Source organism: Labrus bergylta, chromosome 7 (assembly GCF_963930695.1).
Source record: "Labrus bergylta chromosome 7, fLabBer1.1, whole genome shotgun sequence".
Lineage (NCBI taxonomy): Eukaryota > Metazoa > Chordata > Actinopteri > Labriformes > Labridae > Labrus > Labrus bergylta.
In genome coordinates, this window is record NC_089201.1 from 25,247,819 (window position 1) to 25,275,801 (window position 27,983).

Genomic DNA, 27,983 nt, shown 5'->3' on the forward strand with positions numbered 1-27,983 from the left:
CACCTTTCATTCTGAATTGGGAAATAGCACATTATTTAGGCTATTCTAAATACCCTGTTTGTTTCCCACTTTGGGGACTTTGAGTTCGGCTTTCTAAGATAGTTCTTCTGCACTGTAGTAAGTCTGTTTTAATTTGTGTTAATAGGCTAATTTAATGCAAACTCCTTCGACCATATAGTAGTCCTGTAAATGAGGAAAGTGTAGCCTTCACTTTTTCCACGTGTGCACACAGACGCCTCAGTGACACTGAGATGAGCTGTTTATTGAGCCTATTGCACAGCAGTCTGTGCTCCAGGATTTACTGTGCGCCGATTGGCCCGCAAACCCTCGAATGATCCGCTCGGAATTCGCACTGAATGAGTGGGTGAATGAGTCCGTGGATTTTTTTTTTTTTTTTGGGGAAGTCTGAGGATAAAAATGTGGGATGTTTGGTGTTTAAAATGGATGTGAACGGAACGGGAGTGAATAAAAGTGAATCGGTGTGTGAATGTGACTGAATACCGGGGAACAGAAGCCCAAAATCTGAGCTCTGTAAGTCTGAAATATTTTTCATCTTCATGTTGGGTGCTGCCACCCGACGTCTGCCATTGTAGCTTATTGTAAAATCAATCGATTACAAAGCGGTTAACGTTAATCGATAGGCTGTTAGCAGTTTAACAGCTCTGATCTTTATCTTTAAAGTGCATTTTTATCAAATCAGCGACCAATCGCCTGCATGCCCTGCTGTGTTAAAAAAGGAACGGTTTTAGACACACCTAGGACTATATAGGCTGTGTGTGTGTGTGTGTGTGTGCGTGTGTGTTTTTTCTCCTGAATGTAACCATTTGATAATGAGCATGTTGCATTTACGTTCAAGTGTATTGTTCGTGCTGATAAAACGATGCATAGTCAAATGGGGGAAATCCGCCCTGCTTTATCAGCAGCCTCCCGGTTGTCGGATTTCATCATCAATTATTAGTGAAGATGTTGCCCTGCGCTTTGTCTTCCTTACCAATCAGCTTGGTGCTTACAGGAAACAGAGCAACAGGTTAAAAAGCTCCTGTAAATGCCTCCTCTGCACAGTCTGTTAGTGGGCTTCAGGACACACTGACCACCAGTCTCACATCCAGGTGTCAGACTCTTGTCTGTCTGGGTTTCACTGTGCAGGTGGAGGATCCAGGCCACACACAGTAAGGATACTGAGGATGGGGGGTGGAGGCCAGCTGACGGAGGCAGGAGAGGGACGAGCTGCTGGAGTCTACACCTGGGAGGAGGTGCAGAGTCACTGCAACAGGAATGACCAGTGGCTGGTTATCGATAGAAAGGTTTACAACATCTCACAGTGGGCCAAAAGACACCCAGGAGGCTTCAGGATCATCAGCCACTACGCTGGAGAGGATGCCACGGTAACACGATGTCTTTTTATTCTACTGAACACATTTTATGAGGATGTAGATGTTCTGATGTTTATACATGTAAGCAAAGTGGTCAAAATGGTTTTACTTGGGTACTAGTTTGAGGTACACTGCTTACGTGTTTCCTCTCCATACTGTTGAATACTCTCTCTCCACCTCATTGTTCTAAAAATAAGACCCTACTGGAAAATACTATCCTACTCCAATACATTTGTCTGAGAGCTGTGGTCCAAATTAGAAATGTAATATTCAACAGTTCAGAAAATGGGTACAGATCTGGTTCGCTTTAAGCCAGAATTTCACTTTGGTTGTACAATATTTTGCCCTCGTTCCAAAAGCTGTTCAGAATATTTGCTTGTGACCTTCTAAAAAAAAGTTCATTGAGGTGTCTGGTCATGGACCATTAAAGATACACTTTACAAATCCAAACTTCTCAGATGGTGTCTTTCAAGTTTTACAAGCTAAAATAAGTAAAATTACACACTGTTTAAAAAAAAAGTCTAACACATACAGTATTGGTCTGTCCCTTGTTAGAGATCACTCTTTCACTGCTTTACCTGTATTTTTCTGTTCAAGATATTGTAAAGGAAGTGTTCTCTTTTAGAAAACTTGAATGCAGTACAGACTATTAAGATGATATGTGCTTTAGGGAGTTTCCACATGATCCTCCACATCTAGGGGTGGCAATCACAGGGTCCCTCATGACACAACACGACACGGTATACATGTTATGTGACACACAATAACATTATAGTTTAACTTCTTTTCACCTCTGTACTACCTTACTCCATTGTCTTTTCTTTTTTTAATCCTGTCTTTTCTTAATTAAAATATCACAACACGGATTTGATTATTGTATCACATGAGTCAGGACAGTAATAAAATACTGTATCAATATATTGGTCCAACCCTATCAACAACAACACCTCACAGTGGCCATATTTTGGCAGAACTTGTTCTTCCACATTTGATATGGAAGTACGTTTTTCTGGTAATACCTCTGGGATATAAATGTTTATACAGGGCTTTATTTTCACTCTGCTCTGTTGGTACTCTCACTTATCTGATCCCAATGCATCCTCCTACTTACTGCCTCACTGACAGGATCTCTCCTCTTTGTGCTCCAGGAGGCGTTCACTGCTTTTCATCCTGATGTGAAGTTTGTGCAGAAGTTTCTGAAACCTCTGCAGATCGGAGTGCTGGCGGCGTCAGAGCCGAGCCAGGACCGGGACAAAAATGTGAGCTTCATGTCAGATTGTTAGCACTGTATGAATAAACCTCACAATGTTATTCACGTGGAAGCTTTAGTGACACGTAGAGAAAGACCTGAGGAAAAGAGAAAAGGAGTTAGTCAGGGATGTTTTATTCATGAGTCTTACAGAGTTCGATCATGAACACTCATGTTTCATTAGCCGTTAAATAACTCAAACTGCCTTTACGCCTTTTTGTCCTTTTCTTTACTGCTGCAATTAAATGATCAGTGAAAACATGTTTTTAATGTTTTACATGGCCTTTCTAATTCTTCTTCTCTCCTCAGGTGGCCATCATACAGGATTTCCACAGCTTACGCATGCAGGCAGAGAGCGAGGGCTTGTTCCGGGCTCAGCCTCTGTTCTTCTGTCTCCACCTGGGTCACATCCTGCTGCTGGAGGCCCTCGCCTGGCTCATCATCTGGCTCTGGGGAACCAGCTGGACGCTGACCCTCCTGTGTTCCATCTTGCAGGCGACCGCTCAGGTAACTTTCCATTATTGTCCCGAAAGGAAAGGAATTGTGAATTAACCTCTGCAGCAAACAGACTTCATACGTTAAACTTTCCCTTTTCTTCTCCAGTCGCAGGCCGGGTGGCTGCAGCACGATTTTGGCCACCTGTCCGTCTTCAAGAAGTCTAGCTGGAACCACATGCTGCAAAAGTTTGTCATTGGACATGTAAAGGTAACGTGTCTTCTCGTGTCTTCATAATTAGTTTCTGAAAAGCGTTCAAATGCTTTGAGTGACTTTTTTTCTTAGGGGGCGTCTGCGAACTGGTGGAACCACCGGCATTTCCAGCATCACGCTAAACCCAACATCTTCAGCAAGGACCCTGATGTCAACATGCTGCACGTCTTTGTGGTTGGAGCAACTCAGCCAGTGGAGGCAAGTAGCACAACAGCCCACCAAACATCCAGTATAATCAAGCGTTAGATTTGTCACTGTGCTTACTCTGCATCACCTTCTGTTACAGTACGGCATTAAGAAGATCAAATACATGCCCTATCATCACCAGCACCAGTACTTCCTCCTGGGTATGTTCCTCGGATTAATCAAAAATGAAATGTGTGACATGAATGAGTAAGAATAACAGTTTTTTTTCTCTCTTCTAGTTGGCCCACCGCTTCTTATTCCTGTCTACTTTCACATTCAGATCATACGCACAATGATTTCCCGCCATGACTGGGGGGTAAGAAGCTGTCTTCTGATGTTCTCTTTGCTGACATGAGTTGGGGGGGAGCGGATTAATGAAGTGCTTGCTTGTGAATTTTTAACAATAACAGAATAATATTTAATCAAATCAACCCTGTCGTCTTTGTGAAGGATCTGGCTTGGTCCATGTCTTTTTACATTCGCTACCTGTGCTGTTACATTCCTCTGTACGGCCTACTGGGCTCTGTGGCGCTCATCAGCTTTGTCAGGTAAAACATTCAAATAATGTTAAATCACTAAACTGTTCTGGAAACATTAATCCACTGTGAAACTCTTGTCCGAGATTCTTTTTTGATGCCTGCACTACTTATTGATACACGGATAACAAAAACAATGCAAAATGTCTTTACTTACGTACTTTAACTTCCAGCTGCCACTCCCGCTGTTCAATGGCCTTCAAATGTTCTGTAATCTTTTCTTTTAAAACCTGTTGTATTTTTTGATTTTTTTTTTCCTATTTTGAATTACAATTAGTATTCTCTTTTAGCTAAACTACACTGCTGCTGTTTGCTATTGGTAGCTCTAAAAAAATGGATAAATAAATGTTGTACGATATTAAACTGCCATCAAACTACACACACACAACCCTTATATAAACTACAGTTCAACACACGCACTGAATGCATCACCAAACCATTTTAAAGCTCATCATTCACTGACATCTGAACTTCCAATAAGGAGCGAGGTGTGAAAGTGAGGGCATTTTTCAGAAAAGGGCCATCTCAAAGTTGTTCAAAAATATTGGATGTTTTATTACTCGTCGATAAATAAACTTAGAGAACGAGTGATACTTCATGCCGATACAGCTTGTTCACACATTTTTGGGTTACTGGTGTGTTTTATGAACGGCAGGTTTTTGGAGAGTCACTGGTTCGTGTGGGTGACTCAGATGAATCACCTGCCGATGGACATCGACCACGAGAAGCACCGAGACTGGCTGACCATGCAGGTAACTGGATCCTCTAAATACTGTCTCTGAAAAAGCACCTGTAGGTGCTGCTGTTGATGCGTCTATCTTTTCACTTAACTGTCTCATCCTCCAATTTTAGTTACAGGCCACCTGCAATATTGAGCAGTCCCTCTTCAATGACTGGTTCAGTGGACACCTCAACTTCCAAATCGAACACCAGTAAGACAATTATTGAACATCAGGATGGAGGGTTCAGGAGGAGCCATTAGCCATTTTGAAATAGATTCAACACCCCTGTAGTGTCTTTTTTTAATTCACTGAAATTATCTAGAAATAAGAAAGCAATGAGGATCTTTTATACATTCATGACGTTCACATCTGCTGTATTTTATGTCAAAACGAATTATAAAGAATAAACATGCAGCACATTATAACTTGAGAAGACGTCTTACTTCGAGTGATATAGTTTACCTCTAAAAGGACGTGTCACATTTATCTGGTTTAACTCAGCTGTTTACAATAGACAGTAAATAACATGATTTTTCTGATTGATTTTTTCTTCCCTTTTGTCACTGAAGTTTGTTTCCCACAATGCCGCGGCACAACTACCACAGGGTGGCTCCGCTTGTCCACGCTCTGTGTGAGAAACACGGCATCCCTTACCAGGTGAAAACAATGTGGCAGGGCCTCGCTGATGTTATCCGGTAAGTTCTATTATAATGATGATAATATTGTACTAAAGAGAACACATGATGTTTGTAAGGTTTGGCTGCAGCAGCTGTGTTTAGATTACCTGAACAAAGGCTTAGAGTGCAAATAATACAGACAAAACACTTAGAAGCTGATTTTTCTTTTGTCAGGTCACTGAAACACTCAGGAGACCTCTGGCTGGATGCGTATCTCCACAAATGAGTTGGATTTCCTACACTGCACCTTGAAGGAGCGCTGTTTTCTCCTCTTCAGCATCATACACTGATTGTATCTGTTTGGTTTTATAATGTAATTATTGGTGTGAAAGTCATTTCTTAATGTAAGAGTACAATTCAGTCTTTTGGGATTCTGTGCAGTGTTTTTAGCACTCTCAGGATTTCTCTACATCACCTTACAGTGTCTTCAACAACAGTTTGTATCGTGTTATAAATACATTTGTAAAAACGGTGTTTAAAGTGATGCTTTTTTTCTTTTTCTTTATTTCAAATGAAACTCACTTTAAAAGAGTACAACATGACAATTACACGTCATTTGATTTGCATCTGTAAACTTAACCTGCTGCTCTTGTTTTGATCTTACAGAGTACATTAAAGGAATTCTACTGATTGTATTTGTTTTCCACCTCTGGACTAATAAATCCACCGACAAACACAAGACAAATATACAAACAAAACAGATGTGATATCAAAGATTGACCCAGCTTGTTTTTTTTAACTTTTTTAATGTGTGCCCCATGATATTTACAACCCCCCCACAAATATTTGTCAAAACTTTCATTTAAGTATTCGTACATGAACAACACACTCTCATTTGCTTGTTATTACTTGTGTGTGCGTGCGTGTGCGTGTGTGTGTGAGAGTGTAGTTTACACATAACATATCATGCTGCTTAAGAACACATTACTGATAGTACCTCACTAATATTGACAATAACTTCATGAAGGATTATGACATTGTCTGTGTGCTGCAAGCTCGCCCAAATCCTGAATATAAGCAACAACTTGTTCTGTAGAATCACTATAGAGCGTGCTCTATTTTGTGTTTTAACTGTACACAGTAATATGAACATTATTGGCTATATAGCAGAAAATGTGTCACAAATTCTGGCACATATTTAAATTGAAAAAGAAAAGATCTACAAATCATTCAGTAGATAGCTGCAATATAGACAATAAGCATAACCATGGACTGTTCTTGTACATATTGGTACGTCCATTACATCCACACATTCACACACACACACAAATACTGTACATTATGCATATGGACATCATTTCATACGACAGAATTTCACGAGGATAGAGAACAAAAGCAACTATAATTACATCATAAAACACTTGTACATACACATTGATTGATACAAAATAAATATACAACTAAAAATGTATACAACATTTCGGAGGTCATCATTAACCGTCGACTGATTGAGGGAGCTGCTGCAGTTAGAGCTGAGAGGAAGAACGAGGGTTTGTCACACTCCATCAGTCTGTGCCTCCAGAGCTGATCCTCTCCTGCCTCCGCTTCATGATCTCCTGCAGCTCAGAGTCTCCACTGGACTTCTGTATGGGGAAAAAAAAGAACATTAACTTTCCTTTTTTTTTTAAAATCACATTTTCTATGGTTGAATACTGAGGATCCACACTTTTAAGGGTGGTGCCCCGAGGAATAATTAGGATTTAATATCTTAAAAAATTAATTACGCTACACAGATATTACAAAGAAGATTCAGAAGGATTTGAGAGTGATAGTGACCCTGAGCAGCCGTCTACAGCTGGACCTTTTATAAACTGCACTAGACTAACATTTTCAAAAAAACAACAGCATCTCAAAAGAAAATGTTCCTTTGAAGGAAATATATACAAAGAACACAAGATAAAACTGAAAATAACAGTGAATACATTGTAAATAATAACCTGCATAGACATCATAAAAGTCCTAACCATATTACATCAGAGCATTGAAAAGAGGAGAATACACAGTGAATGATTCTGTTAATGCTGAGGGAATCAATAAGGATGACACTACATAATCAATACAAATGGATGCTTAAAGAATGGATACATGTTGTAAAATATAATCATGAATGCTTGTTAAGACTTATAAGATAAATAACAGGTCTTCACTTGGCATTGAATGGATAATCAGAAAGAACAGTTTAACAACACTGTTAAACTGTTTGAGTGTAAAGGTGAAGAGGAGACCAGGACAAACAGAAGCATCTTCTTTATCTTACATACAAAATATTTTTAGAAATATGGGAAAGACCCTTTTTCCTGAGATTTTACTCATCTTTGAAAATACTTCCTACTTCTCAAAACACCTGAAAAACACTTGAATATTGTAATTATGCTCAGTGATGATGTATTAAATGTAATTACGTGTCATAAATTAATTTAAAACAATAATTAGTTCTAATACAGGTAAGTAGTTACCGGAATAGAGTTTATACCATTCTCATACGGATTCATTCAATTTATATTTTGATTTAACAATCTGGTGTAATTGCTTTTTATGTACTTCTTTTGACCAGTGCTGTATGATTAAGTCGAGATGTGTGTTAAGTCTGTGAGTAATAGTGTAATTATCCAGCTGTTGGGAATTGTTTAATCGATTCATCATTTTCCTTTTAACAGTCTTTAATTATAACGTTCACATGCACACCCACACCTTAAACTGTACCTGTAATAGTCTTTGTCCTCACATGCCCAGGTACACACTAGTGCTGTTTAAACATGCGCTCATTACCCATAAACAGCTTTATTTTAAAGTTGGGAAACAGTTATCCTGCAAGCTCTAACAAGTGAGTGAGTGAGTGAGCGAGTGACCTCCAGTTGTGCTTTCTGCACGGTGGCCTGACAGTACACACGGCTTCCTTCCTCTCCACACACGGCCTTCAGCTCTTCTTTGTTGAGAGAGAACAGCTGAGCTCCGGTCAGGATCCCCAAACACTCAACAGTACTGCAAACAAGAGAGTCCAGAAGAGAGTATTCAAACACCCAATGTTACAAAACATATTACTGGTTTCCTTTATTGAACATACATTCAACTATTGAGTACACTGAGTAGATATTATTTTGAGAATGTTCACCATCTCAGTTTCTAGTGTTTTCTAACCTAAAGTACAGCTGTATTAATCATTGGAAGGTATTTGGTAATAAACCTGAGCAACATTTGCCTGACCCTGATGGAATCACAACATTTTGTGAGTATTTTTCAATAAATCACAAATGTCTAACAAAAAGTAAAGTACCAGAAATCTATTACTGACAGCGCTTTAAAACTGATGAAATAAAAGCCAAATATATAAGCTTCTAATACTTTCAGTGGCAGGGAAAACTTCTATAAACGTCATTTGATTGACTGGATTGATGAGCACCATGGGTGACTTACGGTTTGGAGAAATCCTTCATTTTGAGCCATGTGGTCACCTGCTCCGGGGTTGAGTCAAAGGTGAGCGGTACTTGGCTGCCTGATGGTCGCTCCACACGGAACTTCCTGGCTTGCGGCTGTTTATTAGCAGTGATCTTCATCAATAACTCGCTGTTGACTTCATCCATCACTGCAGCACAGGAACAGGGTGGTACCAGATATCACAACAGGAGCAACAACTTGTAAAAGCAACTTAAATAAATATCTTATCCTTAGTCTGATGTTGTTGACTTGTTTGTGTGCACTCACTTTTGTCTTTGCCTCGTCCCTTGTTGAAGCTGTCTCTATGGTTCAGGGTACCAGGAGGCGACGTCCTGTAGCCTTGCTACACACGCAAACACAAACAGAGCTCATTGGAAACCCAAACACAGCCAGTGTTATTACAAAAACTGGTTTGTCTTTCACTCTGGTTGATACATTTTTGCCCAGGAGCCAAAAGCAAAATATGTGTGTGAAAGTATTTGACACCAGGAAGATAAGATGCATGCAGGAGCTGCTGCAGGGTGTCGTTGAAACTGCATGCTGCATGAATACGTGCAGTGGGTGTCTGTAGGAATTCAGGGTTTCACTGATGGTGTGAACCTATCACTGCACAACAAGTGCAGAGAGTTTAAACACAAAGACGCACTGGTCTAGGACCAGTTTTCTTAGGTCCCATAACACTGTTTGTTTATCTTTGCTCAGAGATATTCTAAAACATTCCTGGAGTCTGTTACATTTTTGGTTATGGTTAAAATAAAATGTATATGCATAATGTTTTTTACTATCATCAACAGCAGACTATTAACAGACTACTCTGATGGTATCATTTATTGTTTTAATCATTAGTCCTCCACACGTTGCAGCACAGCTGGTATCTGATTGTGTCCAGATTATTTTAAGAAATTTAAACAGAAATGTATTCAGACACATCTTAACAAAGTACCTGCACTTGTGCATTTGAAATACGGATTATAATTGAAGGTTGAAGGTTAAAATTACATATTGTGGCTGTAATGCATGCTGGTCAAAAGGGTTGGGCTGGGTTTAAAGTCTGCAGAGAGCCTTGTATGTTAATATAAAATATTGACCTTAAAACATTTTCTGTAACTAAAATTCAGTGACTGGACATTCTCTGCCATGACATAACATCTATTATAGATTGCTAAAATAGCTGAGTTTAAACAGAACTATCAGAAAACTTTGATGGGTGATAGTTTATTAATGAAATGTTGATGATTTGATGTATGTGCAGCAGGTCACCTGGCTGAACACGGCATCCGGCTCCTCTATCTTCACAACGTCAAGGATGTTAAAAGGGACATAGCCGGCTTGGCCGCTGCGATTTCGTAGTTTCCACCACTGTTTGTCATCCTCTATCACCTGTGGAGCACATTTCACATTTCACATCTCGCTCCACAGCACTGAGATCTGCAGTTCTACTTCTGAAACCTCTTGTTCGAAATACAACTGAATCTGCTTTAGTGCTTCTGGTCAATTTTACAATTTTAGCACAGCAGACACAGCAAAGTTGAGTTATTGAACTTGACGAAGGCTCGAAGCTATCGGATGCTACATTGCTACATTTTTTTGTCAATAATCACATGAAGGGCAAGCCAATATAACTTTGTGTTCTACCTCCAGGATTTCATCCTGCAGCACTGACAGCTCGTTGGCGTTCCTTGCTACGAAGTGGTAGCGGATTTTGGCATATTTGCGACTCTGGGGCATCCCATTATAAGATCTGTAAAGACAAACGGTATCCTCTCATTCCTGTTTCATATATTTACGTGTTTGAAAGAGACAGAAAAGTATGTGAGGAACACTGGTGCTTACCCATTGGATGAGTTTGAAGAATGAGTTCCATAATACTGTAAAAAAAAAAAAAGAGGAAAGTTTAGCCACATTTCTAGTCGTTAGGATCTGAGATAGTTGATATAGACTAGTTGTTAACAAACACAACCCTTACATCTTCAGTTGAGTGTTTTCTGTAATCTGGGCTGGTGGGTGGGCCCGGATGAGCCATGGGTCCCTCTGTTTCCCATGGGGCTGTCCTGAAGAGCTCTGACGCTGGCTCCCAGCCATTACGAAACTTTGGGTAATAAGGAGGAGCGCACTGATCCCTCGGCCACTCTGCTCTGCAAGAGGAGAAAGGGGAACAGGATGGTCAAATCAATCAATCAATCAAACTTTATTTGTATAGCACTTTTCATACAACAAATATATCACAAAGTGCTTTACGTCAACATAAAGCAAACAGCAACAACGTGACTCCCTCCCCCACCCCTATCCCACAATCCAAAAACTAAGTAAACTAGATAAGAACAGGTACTGAGGTAAAGGCCATCATTAATTCTAAATGAGGAAACACAGGAGGTTAAAAATCTAATAAAACTAGATGAAAATGGTCATCTTTACCAGAGCAGCATTCTGAATGGTAACTCACTGCAATCAGTGTATGTAAGCATCAATTAATAGACATGCATCTATTTCTGTACCTAGGTTTGGTCCATCCATCCCCCAGCAGCTCAAAGATGGTCATCTCTTTGGGGGTGAGGTGTCCTCGCAGGAAGTCCACAGCGTCTTTGGAAAGGTGAGGGGAAATGATCGAACGCACCAGTTCAGGACTTCCACAGCTCTGCAGCACCTGTAAATGCATTCAGTACAAATCTGTTCACAAAACATCTGGTTCATAAACGTTTTCTGAGTCTGCATTGATACTGTTAATGTGAATGCATTTCTTAAACACCGTTTAAATGTACTCATTTTTTATCTAAAGTAGATTAAATTTCTCTTAAACAATAAGTTAACGAGATGAACTTGACAAAACGTTGCCATCTCAACATTTTTTCAAGCTTTCAGTTCTCTTGACACACTCAGGCCAATCCTGAAAATGTAATGAGGTTTGAAATTCAGCCCATGTAATAATTGAAGATATTAAACTTTATAATATTTCATCTGTTGGATCTAAAGACACTTTTGGAAAGCACAAAAGCCCAAAATAAGTCAAATGTAGCAGTATCAAGATACAATATTGACAGCAAGATACTGTCCAACAAAAATCTCTTTAAAAATACACTCAAATATGAATGTCTTTACAAACACATGCATCTGAAGCTTTTGTGTGTGGAGAATTATTGTCAGGGATAGAGTGACCTGGAGACATTGCTTTGAATATTACTGCTCCGGCTTTATCTTGACCTTATCAAGAAAAATCCAACATGTCCAGAGGTTGAGGTAGCATGTCAGCGTGGAGCCTAATCCCAGTGTCTCTGTGTTTTCTATCCAGCAGTATCGAAGGTGTGGCTGAGCACTGTGGCTTGAGAAAACCAACATTACATAAGAGCGGCTGCACCTGAGCCACGTCGCTGGGTGTGGTGCCCCAAATCCTAAGAACAATTAGTGGAATGTCTGACTACGACACTGAAGTGATTTTATTCTGTCAATGTAAGGGAGATCAGTGTATTTCTGTCAGATGTGCTTGAAAAACCAGCAGTCAACACTGAGGGTATGTAAGGACAGGCTGTATTTGTAAACCTGACAGATTTATACAGTAAAAATCACCAAGTACTCAGGATGATGACATCACATGGTAACCGCCTTCATTCATATAAACCTGTTTGGGTGAGTCCGAACCATAGACTGTCAATTGGTCTGAACAAATGACTAGCTCTTACCAGCTCCAGGGGACCGAAGAGGAAATGAATCAGCTCAGATGCACTGGGGTTCTGTATGTGTTTCTTCAGTTTGGCCTGCAGGGGGCACAATGACAGACAGACAGACAGACAGTGAGGAAGGCGAGAAAGTTGAGAGACACTGAAAAACACAGAAGGGTTAGGAGCTGTGATATCTCACCAAGAGGTTGAAGGCCAGCTTCAGTTTCTGCAAACTATCAACGAACTCTGCTTCAGAGGGGGGCTTGGCGCGCAGGGTCAGCATGCCCTCTGTAAACAAGCAGAGCAACAATGACCACACGGGGACTGCAGAGTTACCAGACCACACAGAGCACTGGTTTCACTCTCTGGTCTGGAGTCATAGTTATTAACCTGAATTTAATTAGAAACCTAAAATACATCAATGGTTAGTTAATGAACAACTTCACAGATGTTCAGCCCAGCCAGAGAGTAAAAGAGCGTGAGAAATAATGTGCTGCATCAGGGTTTCTCAACTCATGACCTAAAAGGTTCAAATATTCTCACAAACCAAGAAATCAGATTTTTAATATGTGAATTATTGCTTCTTCTTTTTTTAAATGTCAGACTGACTAATTTTTAAACAATCAAACAAAGCACTTGATTGGCCACTCTTTCAATTTCAATAAGTGACAAGGCATTTGATCCTGCACCTCATAGTTGAGAACCTGATTGTCTAGACAAAGATTATATTGTTTCCAGCACATCTGTCTCTGTATCTAGGGGAAACACAAATGTGTGTTACTCTGATATTGTTGTCTCTAAATGATGTGTGGTAAAAGTGTTTCTAAATTGTATGTGTGTGTTTTCCCCTGACCAGGCAGACAGAATCAGTCACATGTATGCAGCACGTGCAGTGAGCTATGAGGAAATAAAAACACAGCATCACACCATTGCCAGTACTTTGCAGAGGAATAATAAGGGGAATCATATAATTATTTACTTTCAGTCCAGTATTTTGCTGATACTTTTGACTCATTTAATCTACATCTCATGCTAAAATATACATCTTTCTGTATTGCAAATATTTCCCAAATAATTTAAAAACACAACAAAACATGGCAACAGAAGTTTACAGATAATGACAAATTCAAACCACTGATTCTGTGAGTGTAACATGACACAAATATGCCAGATCAGTACTTCCAGAGCATGACTCAGGTGTAAGAATATTACCTGAGTCATGCTATAGCTGAGTGATGAGCATTATATTTCTGAAAAAAACTGGCCACTGTTACTGTACCACACATGCATCACTGGAAGAGAGTCCCGGGCCACAGGACACAAAAAAGACACAAACATTGCATTGTGAGCAATATGAGCATATTGTCACTGCATTCGTGCCACCACAGAAGAAGAAGAAAGGGGGACAGACCTGCTGGTCCTTTCTTCTTATTCTTCTTACTCTTGTTGCGATGGTTGAGTTGAGAAAAAGCCTGTGCTGCCTTTTGCAGCCGCGCCACAAAGAGCTCAATGTCATCCAGTGCACAGTTGAGGATTTGCTGAGGAGGGATGGAGGGGGAGACAAATCGTAGTGTTAACATGAAGAAAAGGGCATTATGGGATTCTGGAATAGCCCTGTATTGTATTGACAGGTGTCATACACTCACCACATCTTTTTCAATGTGCTGAGCCAGCTTTTCATGTGACTCGGAGTCATTTTGTGAAGCTCGTCTGTCTATATCAGTCCATAAAAAAGGACATATGAACAGACCAAAAAAAGAGAGACAAGAGTATTGAATAAAAAAAAGGAGCTGTGTTTAAAAGGGGCATTTTTTTGTATGCGTGCACAGCTATTCTCACCATGTGTGCTGGTGGCTGCGACCCTTCCCTTTGCAGCAGGTGTGGGGCCCTGAGGGGAGGAGGGGGGGAGGATGGTTTCTCTGTGACGCTTCATTTTCTCCTGGTTCACCCTGCAGAAAGAGAGGGAGGCATTAAACCCTACAGCACACAACAATGAGTAAGCTTACTTCTTATAACAGGTATAGTCACTTTCTTTGACTTCTATATGATTGCAAGTTTATTTATGTGTGTGTGTGTGTGTGTGTGTGTGTGTGTGTGTGTGTGTGTCTGTGTGCTCACTTCAGTGTCTGAAGCCTCATTTTCTTCCCATGTCTGTTGTCTCCAACGGCACTGTCTATGTCCGCATGAACCATCTCAGCCTGAAAAAGGGGATATCACACTTTTATGTTTTAGTGGATCTAGTACACAGTTTCACTGGAAGTCACGCCATAGCAGCTTTTGTTGTTGCTTTTGAATCCAAATTGCATGTGGAGGTTTGCACGATAAAATAAACCACAAGCTCCAACCGGAACACAGTGAACAATTAACATCTGTTTGAAGAGTATGTTGTTGTTGGCATGCATGGTGAATTGTTTCTGTTTATAAAATATATCTGAACATTTTAGATTTATAGGCTGACAGATAGAGATTAGATTAGATTTTAAGAGTAAAATCAAATACATTCCTATTTATCAGTCTTTGTCTCTTTGATCATCTTAACCACAAAGCTCAGGAAGTGGATCCCATTAGAAAGGTCAGCAGTGTGAACTTTTTGCACCTTAAAATCTAAAAATAGCCTTTGCTATTTAGCTAAATAGTTTTCCAGTTGTTTCCCTATATGACTTTTGATGCACTCTGTACAAAAAATGCTTTTTCTGGTCCAAAACCACATTTAAGTTTTTATTTTCTTTCATCTCGTTGAATGACAGGAGTATCACCATTTTAATGAGCATTAACTCCACTTAAATTTATAGTCTTTCAATAAAAAGCCAGAGTTATGAGATAAATCCAAAGGTCATTATGTTCAGATCTCTTAGATCTTTTATGATCCACATTTTTTACAAGGCATTTCTTTGCATTAGCAGTCGTTCTGAACTACAGAAGGCAATTGTCTTTATGATGAGTTATTGTGTTACACTACTTCAGGGTAAGGGAAAATTTCTCCGTACACACACACACACACACACACACACACACACACACACACACAAACACACACACACAAGCATACTGCGACCAAACATGCTGAAATCTGACCTGGCCCTGTTGCCCTGCAACAACAGTAGCTTGGATTTATAAGCGACACAAACACAAAGCCAACTGATCATGCACAGACAAGAAAGGACGGCAACTGAGCCCAGCCTGTAACAGTCAAACTCAGACTCACCTCCACCTCGTCACAGTGGAAAAAGTGGATGTCTGGCTTGTGCTGCTCATTGTCCTGACACACAATTAGCAGCACAGAGGGGTAACGTGTCTGATTCAGGACCGGCTGGCTCATTTGGATGGTGGGGAGAGGAAAGTTCTCCAACTCCTCCTGATGGAGCACAACAGAGGAACCATAAGATGTTAAAAGAGAGAAACAACGACACATACTGTATTATATAAGGTATTCTTAATAAGATGAAACACGACTAGAAATAGACTTTAAAATAAATATGAGTAGAACATATCATAATAAAAAGGAATACTTCAACATTTTGTTTCAGCACAGCAGATTAAAAGCTGTCACTAGCAGCCAGTTAGCATAGCCTAGCACTGAGCCTAGAGACAGGAGGCACAACTAGCATGGCTCTATACAGCAATATGAAAATTATCCTCCCAGCACTTCTAAATCTCATTAATCCACATATTGTTTTCCTAACTCATGTTTGACTTGATCATGTTGAGTGCAAATCTTTTGACACAGCTAAGAAAGTTAAGCTAAGCTAACTGGAAGCTGGTTGAGCAGGTTTCTTTGTTTGTGTGCAACAATAAGAAATGAGAGAGGTATAAATCTACTACCCAATCTCTTATGCAAGAAAACAAATGTATTTCCCCACCAAGTATATCTAATATTAATGGATCTGTAGCTTCAGGGTCAAAGATTCATTTCTGCCATTAACGACACACTCCTGGTAAATGATACATCATATATATTTTCAAATAATAACCATTTTAAACTATAACTATTTAAAACTAAAACATAAAGAATTCACTGAGTAAATGTACTACTATACAGGACAAATGCAAGACTTAAGAGAGATGGTTAATTTGGATTCACTGAGGTTGAGATATTCATACTTCAAACTACCCAAAACGTCCAATTATTCAACTTCAATCTTTAAGCTTTTAAAGCCTCTGTTACATGCGTCCTCCAAACATGATGCATGCACTCTTTAATGCAATCTTTCAGTTTAAAAAAGCCCAAAATTCTGAATCTATCCATGTGAGAATGTGATACTTGTATAACTTTACTAGACAGCACATATATTTACACATGCCAACAATAGGTTTTGCTATACCACAAGTTGTTGACTGTAACTGTAACAATTTTTTCATTAAAAAAAAAAACACAGATGTATAGCTGTACCTGTGTGTCACAGTCCAGGAGTCTGACTGCCTTGTCGGTGACCTGCAGGAGCATCTCCTGGGTCCAGATTTTGTCTTTGGAGTCCAGAAGGACCAGTTTCTTGATGGCATCATCCACCGTGGTGATGGACTCTGTCTTGTCCATAATGAACGTGGATAGATGCTGAGGAGGAAACCGGGAGAAATTTTACTCCATGTCCATCGACGAACATAAACTGAGGCAAGGTCGGTGTGCTTTTGAAAGTTGACCAGAGTAATAAGAAATATAGCCCTACATTGTCTCATTTAACTGACTGTAATAAAGTAAAATTGTATCATTTGTTAAAGGTTTATTTGTTAGAAATGACACCACCACGTCTGCCTGTTGGCGGAGCCAGAAGCCAGTTACCTTAGCTCATCAATAAGACTAGAAAGCTAGTTTGGGATCTTTTTACAGCTGAAATAAAGTCTCATGTATCAGCATCTCTAGATCTAAGTTAGAAGTAGCTGTCTCCACTTGCTTTCTAGCAACTGCTCCTAGCTAGGAAATTAAGCCTGTGAGGTAAACACCTTAAAAACATTTTTTTTTATGATTTTGTACATTGTTTAATAAAAAATGTAGACAATGATAAAGTTTTGTTACTATTGGTAAGAAAACCAAGCCAGGCTGCTTCATATGTTAACATCTTAATGCTTAGCAAATCTAGGCTGAGTCCAAGTATCATTTCTCAAAAAGTGAAACTATTTCCTAAATGTGAGCCTTTTTTTACTGTGTTTATATTTAGACGAGTTTTCTTACAGATATCACCTGTAAGAAAACATGAACTGGTTCACTATGCATCAACCTGACAGTGTTATTAATCTCTGTGATTTACTGTCGTTGTCATCTGATAAAAAATTTGCATTATAGGCACTTCCACTGATCCACACTGAACCGCTGCCTGCTAGGTTGTTATCTGTGAACTGCCCATGTGACATAATAGAGACATCTGGAGAAATACTATTCACACATACATGGTTCACCCCGCCTTGACCTAAAGCACGACTCCAACCTTAAACACCAGCTACCCACTCCTGCAATCACAGATCTGATTGCTTTATTGTGACAGAGTTCCTGAAGCGAGGTGAAATCAGAGATTAACCAGTGAGCCACTTTTTTTTTATCTCAGGGCAAGAGATCAATCCACCATAACAGTAGGGACCTTTACTTTTTATTTTACATTTATAGTAAATTGTACTTTTTTATTTTGTCATATTGATAGTTTATGGTTAGGTGTGTTAAGAAATAGTTCCAAGTAGGTCTTCTGTCCCAGCCACTCGATTTCCAAAATCTATTGCTCAATTTAATACACTTTTAAACCTTGCTCTTTGATCCTTTATCTGTCGAGTCATTTTATATCTTCCATGCCTTTCCACCTCTCAAGTCACAGGGCAGGTGAAGAGGTACCAAATGCAAATAGGGGAAAACATATGAACACAGTACATTAAAGGAGTTAAATAAAACAGGACATAGTACAATGCTAATGTCTGGTATCAAAGTGAGGTTTCCTTAAATATTTAATTTCTGGTCAAGTAAAATAATCTCTAACCTAAATATTGAGTTTAGGTTATAAGTATCAAACACTGATCACACTGAGTCGTTTAATTTCCAGACTCAGTCCTAATACCATCTGATAAATATGCATTTAATCACTTCCCAAACACTAATAACTACAGATATAAAATACAGAAATAGTCTTAATGATATACTTAACTTGAATTATACAGAGAAACGGAGCTTACCTCAACATGATACTGCGACGTCTCATGCATGATATAGTTGGAGTTGGAGTATTTTTTCCTTTGCTCTGTAAATAAGAAGAAGAAAAAAGATTTAAAAACTGAGAAATCCCCAAGCTTGCCATTTATTTATGAACAATGTAAACAGCCAGCAGTGACACTGACCTGAAGTCCACATTTTCACGTTTGAACGAATGAAACAAACATAAAGGTGCGAGCTGTAGAGACCAGATGGGCAATAAGGAAGTAAAGAGGACACGTAATGATTTTATGTTGTGTTTCACGGGCTGACACCAGATCTAGGCCAGATACACTGGCAGATATTCACACATTTACTTCAAGAATTAGCAAGACGATTCTACTAAACCCATGATAATTTATTAACACATAAAATAAATCATCAGTGCGGTCATATCTAAAGTTGCTCTTCTTTGCCAGATTCTTATAGTGGAGATTTTTCCATCTTTTAGGATCGTCTTGTGTCCAAAAGTGAAAGGGCAGATAAACTACAAACAGGTCAATCTGAAAAGTTAATTATTAAATCACAAATTAAAAAAAAAAAAACTTTATGCTTTCATTTGCCCTTTATCGCATTAATAACTACTACGTTTACTGGCAATCAGGTTTACAGCAGTGTCAAAGATCAATGAAGCAACATTTCCTCATCTGTGGCTCATTGTTGTAAACATGTCAAAGGTAACCTTCTAGTAGGAAAAATAAGTATTTCGATTTAGCCAGAAATGCTATCATTGAAGGATAAAACTATTGAATAGCACAGCCATTGATTTTAAATCAGTTGTTTCAGGTGATTATAGCAGATCTGATTCTGCCATACAACTCCACACAATAACAACAATGTTACAATGTTACAATTCTTACAGCAGACGCTTTTATCCAAAGCGACGTACATCAGAGAGTAAGTACAACAGTAATCCATTCATACACCGCAACCGAAGGTTGCAATGATTCTCAGCTGGGGATCAAACACTCAACCTTCTGGTTGAGAGGCAATGACTCTACCAACTGAGCCACAGTCGCCATAACAATAATGGTTCTGCTGGAAACATGATTTAACTCAGATTGAATATTCTGATTTGAATAGCTTTGAGTGACAAAAAAATAGAATAATTTTAATTTAAAATGAAAATGCTCATTTTAAATCACAACCACGAGTATTATGATAAAACCTGAAAAGACTTCACACAGTGTATTATGTGGACTGGGGGTGCTAAGATTTTTTTTGGGTCAGCTTTTAAATTGATACAGCAAACTACAGTGAAGATGTGCTTGTTGACAGATCCAGCAGAAACAGATCAACATGATTATATAATCCTTTTTTTTCTAACAGATTAATATAATACAAGTCAAACATTCACTCTCTTTTTAGCTGTTTTTGGTCTCTACAAAATCATGAATTCCTCAATATAACCTCTTTGTTTTAAACCTAGTTGTGACGAGTGTCTGTTTGCTGCTGCGCAGTGAATTCATTCAGTTATTCTGTTAATAGAAAAAAAGCTGCCATCTTAAGACAAATAAAACCCAAAACATAACTGTAACAAAGTTGTGAGCCCCTGAGTAGATGCTAAAGTTAACTGCATTTTGTTTTAAGTACAAGAAATTGAAAACAGATTTTGATCTTTTGAGTTTTAATTGAAACACTGCAGCAACTGGGTGAAACATAATGTTTTAAACAGCAGAGTTGTCAGGATTGTGTTTACTGTTGGCTGGGACCATGGCTTTTAAACTGGCCGATGTTGAATGAGTATGCCAGTGGACTCATTGACCTATTTACCAGGTGAATAGTCTGCAGGTAACAATTACGGTTTACTGATAGCATGTTCCCATCAACTCTGATGCCAGGTCTCCTATCAGGTCTCCTTTTCTCTGTTCCCCACCCAATAGAGTCAACATGTTGATGCCACTCCGCTTCATCTTTTTTCATAAAGACATTCAGCCATGTTTCTCTTTATGTGCTTTGCAGTGAATGTGACACAAAAGCCTTGCCATTAGTGCGCCACTTAACAAAAACTATGTCAGTGCTATATTTCAATGCGATCTTATTGACATTTTAGTGTGATGTAAACAAACAAAAATGGTTTCTGAGGTGATAACTTTCCACGCAAACAGCTCTCTGTGTCATAATGACGCAACAGTTTGTCTTTCTTGTTCCTGCCATTTCCTCTCTGCTGAGTCCTTCCTGCTCGGCTCTACACAGGTGAACTACAAGCGTCAGGTGTCGTTCTGAAAGTCGAGCTCCCCCCCATGTCTTATTAATGGCTGACTTTTATGCCAATCAATTCACAGTGCCGCGACAGCTTGCAATAAGAGCCACTTAGCAGGCAGATGGGCAGATCCTCAGAACTCTCCAGAGTCAGTGGCCGGCGCTAAACATGGCTGCTTGGCAGATCATCAAACCAGTACAATACTTGTATCAATCAGATAATTCAGCCTCTTAATGACTTCCATTTTTTGAACAAACCTAGTTCTGATATTTACCTTACTTAACAAACAAGAACATTTTTGTTGATATATAGTGTCAGGGAACTGCTTGAATTTGAGTCTCATTTGATGCATTCAAATCCTTATAACACTAAATGAGTCCAAGCAGCTTAACAACACAAACAATATGTGGTTGTGTTAGCACAAGCTCATATCTAGATGTCATCACAGGCCACTCTTTGGATTACCAAATGTCACTGGAAAATTCTGAATCATCACACATTTCAGTTTAATTCATCAAGTGCTCTATCCATTCCTACCTCTCTAAATAATGGTAACATAAGGTTTACTTTGTGCATTTGTTTGATGATGATTACACAAACATGACTTTGTAAATTATGGCCCCTGACAGCTCTAGAAACAGGCACAAACAAGACGAGAGCTACATAGGGAAGGCAGACTTTGAGAAATGAAGAGGTATATTTATCACAGACACAGCTTAATAAGGACACAAACTTCAAAGAAAAACAAGTTTCAGTCTCACAGCCCAAACACATTTGACCTGACAGAGACATGCTCCTCAACAACAAACTCAGAAACTCAAAAGGTTGCTGGTGTAATCAGTCCTGGGATGATGTTTCTGATGTGCTGCTGCCTCTCTGCTGCTGATAACAAATAGATCAGGTAGGAGGAACGTGTGCAACATTTGCATCAGTTGTCTGCTACCCAGCACTGTGTAATGAGTTTTTGCATACAGGAGATTGATCTCCGACTCTTGCTGTTGTTCCACTACATGTTTATTCAGCGAGGAGCAAGCAAACCAAATATCTGTCCCTGTTTTGGATTGAGCACAGTATTGTCCACTCTGGTTGGACAAGACAGACACGCTGCTTTCATCCTGCAGAGAGGAGGTAGTGTTGACCATCTGCCACACAGAATGACACCAGCAAATGGAAAAAAAAAAAACCCAGAGATATTTCACAGGGATCCCAGGAGTGGGTGTTTCCTGTGGCTATCTGGATGACTTATAGCACAAGACTGTTTCACAGACAACAAGCTGCACAGTCAGGCGGTAAGGGAACATCTTGCATCCCAACAATAGCATCGTCTGTCATTTCAGGCCATTCTATATTTAGAACGGTGAAGCCGTGCATAAGAGCAAGTTGTTCTGTCATACCTCGGTGTACGTTTCTATCTGAGCCTATGATATGCTGCACAATGTCCCTCTATGTTACAGTGAGGAAGGAGGTGCCGGCAGGGACCAGTGAGCTCATGTCTGAGGTAGTACAGGCAGGACCAGAGGGCCAGAGTCCACCTCTTTCAATGCTTCCTTTATTCACCTACATGACATTGGCATCCCCACCCTGTTCCAACCACACATTAAAAACAGGCACACCCTACCAATGCAACATAACACATTTCAGTCATACACACACACACACACACCCTTTCACAAGTATGCCACAGCTAAAATAAAATTGCATGATAAGCTCTAACACAGTCATAACCTATTAGTGATGAAGCCAGGCGATGGATTAAATTATGTACGCATGTAAAAAAAAGCCTGCACACAACCCGAGTACAAAGTGCAGACAAACAACAATGGAAAGATGCATCTGACAACAAATCCAAGCTAGCTGTGCAGGCCTGGCACTGAGCTGTTCCCCTCAGGAGCCCAGTCGCCTCATGTGTCTCTCAGTGTCTGACAGTCAGCAGCCAGAGCTCCACAGGGCCCCTCAGCAGGACCTTGGCCCCCACTTATCACTGTGTGCGTGTGTGTGTTTAGGAGAAGACTGTGATAGGTCAGCAAGGCCGTGCAGCTGCAGCAGCATGCAGCAGAGTGAGAGAGCAGGATTTCCTGACCAGTCATTTGCATTGCAAATTGAAAGATGTATTGATTTGAGTGAATTACAGTACTCGTCCACAGCTTGAGGATTTACAGTTTGGAGCAGGCTCAAAGGATAAGGCCGTCAATATAAGCTTTATTTGGTTCTTAAGTACAGTATATGGAAAATGCTTTTTTTTTTTCGAATTTGGTCACAAATACACAAAAGTTAATTGTAAAACACCAAGAACAAACATTGCTCAAATACGAGCAAACTTTGCATTAGTTAAGGTATATTTCAAGATAAATACTCATTTAGGCTGCAGCCGCAAGACGAAGTATGAAGGACTGACTGAAGTTTACTACAGTGCCCTTAGTCACCGTAGTGAAGAAACATGTCACAGTGAAATACTAGGCTCATCTTTGAGTTATTTTGGATACTTCTATGGACTACAATAAAAGTTAGCCATCAGGAAAATACTGTATGTCCCTGATTTTGTGACAGTGAGACATGTTTTGAATATTGTCAAACTTTAAACATAGAAATAATAATAGAAAATGAAGAATCTGTATACTGGAAGCAGTACGACTGTATGACCTTTGTAAGCTTTAAGCTGTAAACAGCCAGTATATGACTCATGCTAGATAAATGAGGGTAGATTTAAGAGCAAGTTAAGTCTTGAAAATGGGCCAAGAATAAAAAAACGTCCTCTGTTGTCGCTTACCGTAGAGGGCCTTTGCGCTGATCTTGCTGTCGGATCTGGCCACTCCACTGCAATGACAAGAAGAAGAAACGAGGTTACGCTGCATGCTCTTCATCTTCACCCCCTGCACCTCCGGATGACAGTGTCCCAAACCCTCTGAAACTCCCACACTGTCACTTCTCATGAACGCAAAAAAAATATTTGTGATATACAGTGAGCAGACAAGCCAGGACTGGATGAGATTAGCCTGAGATTCTGAGCATATGGACCAGCCAGGGAGGGAGAGAGAGTGGAAAAGGGAGAGATGGGAGGAAGGGGGGGTTGTGTGTGGGAGGCTCGAGCCAGGAACCCAGGCAAAGCAAACAATTCTCAACAGAGCCGCTCTGTGCCCAAGGTCCCTGACCCACAGCACCCTCTGCATACCAGGTAAGTGATTCTCCCTGGGATGAGTGACAGTAAGTCAGCATACAATCAGAAAGGTAAATGTTAGGGGAGTCAGGAATGTGTGTGACACTTACTTGGTTTGCCTCGACTGAGGTCCCAGGACACTCATGATTTCAGGCATCCACCTGAAGAAAGAAACAGAGAGGATACATTTCAGAGAAGGAATCAGGGTGAGTGTTAATGGAAGACAGAGAGGGCTGAGGCTAGGAGGGAGGATTAAAATGCTCTCTACCAAAACAAACACGCATTGTTTATCCATGAGGACCTTTTAAATCCTGTCGCAGCAGTTAGTTTGCGTGACCCATACACAGAGGCCACAGTCCTACCCCAAGAGGTCAGCCCAGGTTCAAATCCAACCTGTGGATCCTTTCCTTCATGTCATTCCCCACTCTCTCTCTCTCTCTCTCTCTCTTTGTGGTTTTCGACTCTATTCACTGTCATGTCTCTCTAATACAGGAATAAAAAAAAACAAATATAACTTTATTTATCTTATGATTTTTTTTTTTTTTTTTTACTCTTTTGTTGAGTTCCTAAATGAAGTTGGAGTTAAAGTGTAAGAAGCTAAAAGTTCTTATTCAAGGTTGTGAATTCAAGTTAAGGGGTAGTCTAAAAAACACAGCCTGCTCCTCTGTTGAGAGCCAGGTGTTGGGCCTGTACTGGTGCTGACAGCAGGCTGATATGCTCTGTGTAATTAGATCCACTCTGTTAATGTCTATATCTATATACCTTGCAATTAATTAATTAGCTGTTTTTTAAAGCCATTAACTATTTATTGATAAGAATGGCTTCAAGGATATAAAATGCTGTACGGTATGGTATTGTACAGTTCAGTATGATAATACAGTATGATAAAATACGATAAAGTACATTAATACCATAAACACTTTTTTTTCCAAGAGAAATTTGGCTTGGACTCATTTGTTACACAATTTTAGTCCACAGTAGAACAAAAAATAAATAAATAAAAACAATTAACATGTACACAGAGAAAGACATGTACAGTATGTAAAGGATCTTTATATCTAAACCTGACAGGTTTCCATGAGTGACAGCCAACCTGTCCCACACCTTTCCCTCTGGGCCTGAAGGTGACTGCCTGTCAAGGCATGCACTGACGAGGTTATACAATATACTGTATCTCAGGCTCACAGCAAACACATACTGTATCAGTGCCTGCTCTCACTGTGGACCTTAATGAGCTGTTACACAACATTGGAGTGGGCTTCGTTTAACACAGGAGATAACGAACACCTTTTACCTTGTGCGACTTCATGTATCACTTGAAGTGACTCATTCAGTTGTATTATTTATTTGAGGACGGGTTGGGGATACTGTAAAGTAAGCTACTGACCTCGCATCCCACAATAGCAATAACTCAACAACAATTGTCCATGAAGGCATTCAAAAGCAGTCACTTTCTTGACTCGCCTTACCTCCTATCTTAACTATAGAAGTGCTTTTGCATAATGAGCAGCTCTAAACGCCACTTACGTTCACAATGTAAACAGTCGAACAGGTAACAGCTGCGGTCACTCAAGTTTATCTCCCTGTAGATCATAAACATAATCCCCCTAAACAGATAATCCCGTTGTATCATCTGAAACAAAGCAAGGCCAAATCACAACTCCTCTCCCACCCAGCACTACAGTAACAATAACAATCAGATTGATGTGGAGCAGCACCGTACACTTGTTATAGGATTTAGGCGTAATCTAAAATAGAACTGAGAAATGCAAATGAGCACAGAAACTAATCTGTATATACTTTGGTCAATTCTGCACAAATGGCAGACTTCCTCTTGCTGTTCTTATCTCTCTGGTCATCTTCTCTCTACACTGTTGTTCCCAGCTCTGGCTCTCCGCCAGTTTTCAGGAGGCGAGGTGGTGAAGTCGGAGCAGGATAGGCTGGGTGTCATGTGTTGCCAACCTCATAGCAAGAGGCTCTCCGCACACCTCTCTTCCTCTCAGCCTGAGGTGCTCATTGTTCAATAATGACAACCCCCTTATTCACAGGTAATTACACCAACAATAATGGGAACACAAATAGTAGTGGAGTGTGCAGGAGGCTTATCTTAGCCTCACTCATGACAGCAGGGAGGTCTCGTATGTATTTCTAAGCCTGATTCAAAAGCTAAAAGTCTACTGATAATATCTGGCTCTTTTTTTCCCCTCTCGTCAAAGGAATGAGGTGTGACAAGTGCTGTTTATATTCATGCTGCTTTGCCTGACAACAACATTATTTGAGAGCAATAAGTGTGTTGGCTCAGACTACACAGTCTCATATTTTGAGCTTGTGGTATCAGTCATGTGATCTGTATTGACAACAAAAATGAAGTAGAATGGTCTTTTGTAGCAATGATTTCCTTTTTTGTCAACTTAAAATCTCAAGAATGAAATATGAAATATCCAAATTGCAATATGACACTGCACAAATCACAGACTGTAAACATTATGTCACACAAATCCATTATCAGCGCTATCTGATGTTGTTTAAGAACACTAGAAATGATTGACCCCCCCTCCCTAATAGCTTATGTAATGCTATGTTATGTATGCGTCAAAAAAAGAAAACACATGAGCTTTCTCTGATATGATGGATGTGGACTTTGCTCCATCCTCCTGAATAAGCATTTTCTAAGGAGTTATCTGATTGTATGTATTTCAAGCCATGCAGCTCTCTGGCCGAATCACATTACACTGCTATGACATCTGGTAATGATGTTACAGGTGTATTCTGGACATACAGGTGCTGTGTGCGACTGTGTCAATGTATTCAATGAATCAGTGCAGAGAAGAGAAGAAATACAAGACAAAATCAGGCCCAGATTTCACTCATTTGTCCACATTAAACTTAACTCTTTTTACACACTGAAAAAAAAAAAAACAATCTAACCCTGCTAAAAGGCTTACTCAACAATAAGCAGTCAGGGTTTCTCTTTTTTTGTTATTAAGCAGCATGTTATGAGGTTATTCCTGAACATTTTGGAAACCATATGAAAACACATACCTCTCATGACTGAGCTAAATGTTGTCATTTATATCCAGGATGCATTGGGATGTGCCATTTTTTTGCTCTCTTGCAACTTTAATCAAGCAAAGATTATCTGAGTTACATTATGTAAGTTAAATGAGCTGATTGACTGATTTCCAAAAACTATCAATTTGATCACAAAAAAATCCAAATGTGATGAAAACTAAAATTTCTATAAGGCATTTCCAATCAACCACACCTTCACTATTCAGACATAAGTGTCATTGAGACTGAGAATAAATATCGTTGAAGGCGACAAGGCAACTGCACCATGAAGAAGAAAGTCTAATATGATGGAAAGCTCCAGGACTGTCACTAAGGGAAAGGTGAGATTTGTCAATTGGAATTATTTCTATGCCAATCTGTTTGACGTGAAGACGCTTTTAGCATCATGATCGACAAAAAGAAGACAGAAAATGAGGAAAAGCAAGGAAGTAATAGTTTATTTTACCACTCAAATGAACTCACAGTGCTGTTTTCCGAACGGGATGCTCTGGTGACAAAACTTCGACAATTCAGCGCAATGTAGAGTCAGCCAGCCATCGCAGCCTGCAGACAACCAGGATTACCGGTAAACTCCGATATTTGTAACACTTTCTTCTGAAGTTACAATCCAAGACTGTAAATCTCACAGAGTGCAGGTGTTTGTTGCCGGTTTCCAGACACACGGTCACTGAGGAGGCAACAACGCGGGAGCAGGTGAGTGATAGGTGAGTCTGCAGGTAACTCAAGCTGAAGGGGCGGGGCTTAACGGACACTTCACTGGGGGTGGGTTCAATTTTCAGTTTGTTGTGCGTGCTGTGTTTTTGGATGTGTCCCATCCATCTATTACATTGGCCTGCACTACATGAATCA

At 39.8% G+C, this 27,983-nt stretch overlaps 2 protein-coding genes across 6 annotated transcripts; one reads left to right on the forward strand and one right to left on the reverse strand.

Moving 5' to 3' along the window:
- The first annotated feature begins 349 nt into the window (after positions 1 to 349).
- On the forward strand, positions 350 to 6,086 carry fads2 (fatty acid desaturase 2). 2 transcript variants are annotated; one of them, XM_065957159.1, is made up of 13 exons: positions 350 to 531; positions 1,110 to 1,385; positions 2,522 to 2,632; positions 2,932 to 3,129; positions 3,226 to 3,327; positions 3,403 to 3,528; positions 3,617 to 3,677; positions 3,756 to 3,832; positions 3,967 to 4,064; positions 4,708 to 4,804; positions 4,905 to 4,984; positions 5,344 to 5,469; positions 5,626 to 6,086. In XM_065957159.1, the coding sequence occupies exons 2-13, from the start codon at positions 1,185 to 1,187 to the stop codon at positions 5,675 to 5,677; spliced, it is 1,329 nt and encodes a 442-aa protein (XP_065813231.1). In that variant the 5' UTR covers positions 350 to 531; positions 1,110 to 1,184; the 3' UTR covers positions 5,678 to 6,086. The 2 variants fall into 2 exon arrangements, with proteins under 2 accessions (XP_065813231.1, XP_065813230.1); XM_065957158.1 differs by having other exon boundaries at positions 351 to 531; positions 1,147 to 1,385.
- On the reverse strand, positions 5,936 to 27,825 carry eps8l2 (EPS8 signaling adaptor L2). 4 transcript variants are annotated; one of them, XM_020631359.3, is made up of 21 exons: positions 27,597 to 27,825; positions 24,173 to 24,223; positions 23,676 to 23,722; positions 18,690 to 18,754; positions 16,930 to 17,091; positions 15,745 to 15,894; positions 14,658 to 14,737; positions 14,379 to 14,488; positions 14,186 to 14,253; positions 13,951 to 14,077; positions 12,739 to 12,827; positions 12,561 to 12,635; positions 11,382 to 11,530; positions 10,853 to 11,021; positions 10,720 to 10,754; positions 10,522 to 10,627; positions 10,147 to 10,266; positions 9,154 to 9,229; positions 8,866 to 9,034; positions 8,301 to 8,433; positions 5,936 to 7,034 (listed from the first exon to the last, which is right to left on the reverse strand). In XM_020631359.3, exons 2-21 carry the CDS (start codon positions 24,217 to 24,219, stop codon positions 6,957 to 6,959), a joined length of 2,055 nt encoding a protein of 684 aa, XP_020487015.2. In that variant the 5' UTR covers positions 24,220 to 24,223; positions 27,597 to 27,825; the 3' UTR covers positions 5,936 to 6,956. The 4 variants fall into 4 exon arrangements, with proteins under 4 accessions (XP_020487015.2, XP_020487016.2, XP_065813229.1 ...); XM_020631360.3 differs by having other exon boundaries at positions 27,580 to 27,825; XM_065957157.1 differs by lacking the exons at positions 24,173 to 24,223; positions 27,597 to 27,825 and having other exon boundaries at positions 23,676 to 23,885.
- Between the last annotated feature and the right edge of the window lie 158 nt (positions 27,826 to 27,983).

Coding starts and splice junctions, on each gene's coding strand:
- fads2 (XM_065957159.1), top strand. CDS start 1,185: ATGGGGGGTGGAGGCCAGCTGACGGAGGCAGGAGAGGGACGAGCTGCT. Junction 1,386..2,521: donor ACGCTGGAGAGGATGCCACG/GTAACACGATGT, acceptor TTTGTGCTCCAG/GAGGCGTTCACTGCTTTTCA. Junction 4,805..4,904: donor GAGACTGGCTGACCATGCAG/GTAACTGGATCC, acceptor CTCCAATTTTAG/TTACAGGCCACCTGCAATAT.
- eps8l2 (XM_065957157.1), bottom strand. CDS start 23,838: ATGAGAAGTGACAGTGTGGGAGTTTCAGAGGGTTTGGGACACTGTCAT. Junction 12,636..12,738: donor AGCTGGCCTTCAACCTCTTG/GTGAGATATCAC, acceptor TGCCCCCTGCAG/GCCAAACTGAAGAAACACAT. Junction 11,022..11,381: donor GATGGATGGACCAAACCTAG/GTACAGAAATAG, acceptor CTCCTCTTGCAG/AGCAGAGTGGCCGAGGGATC.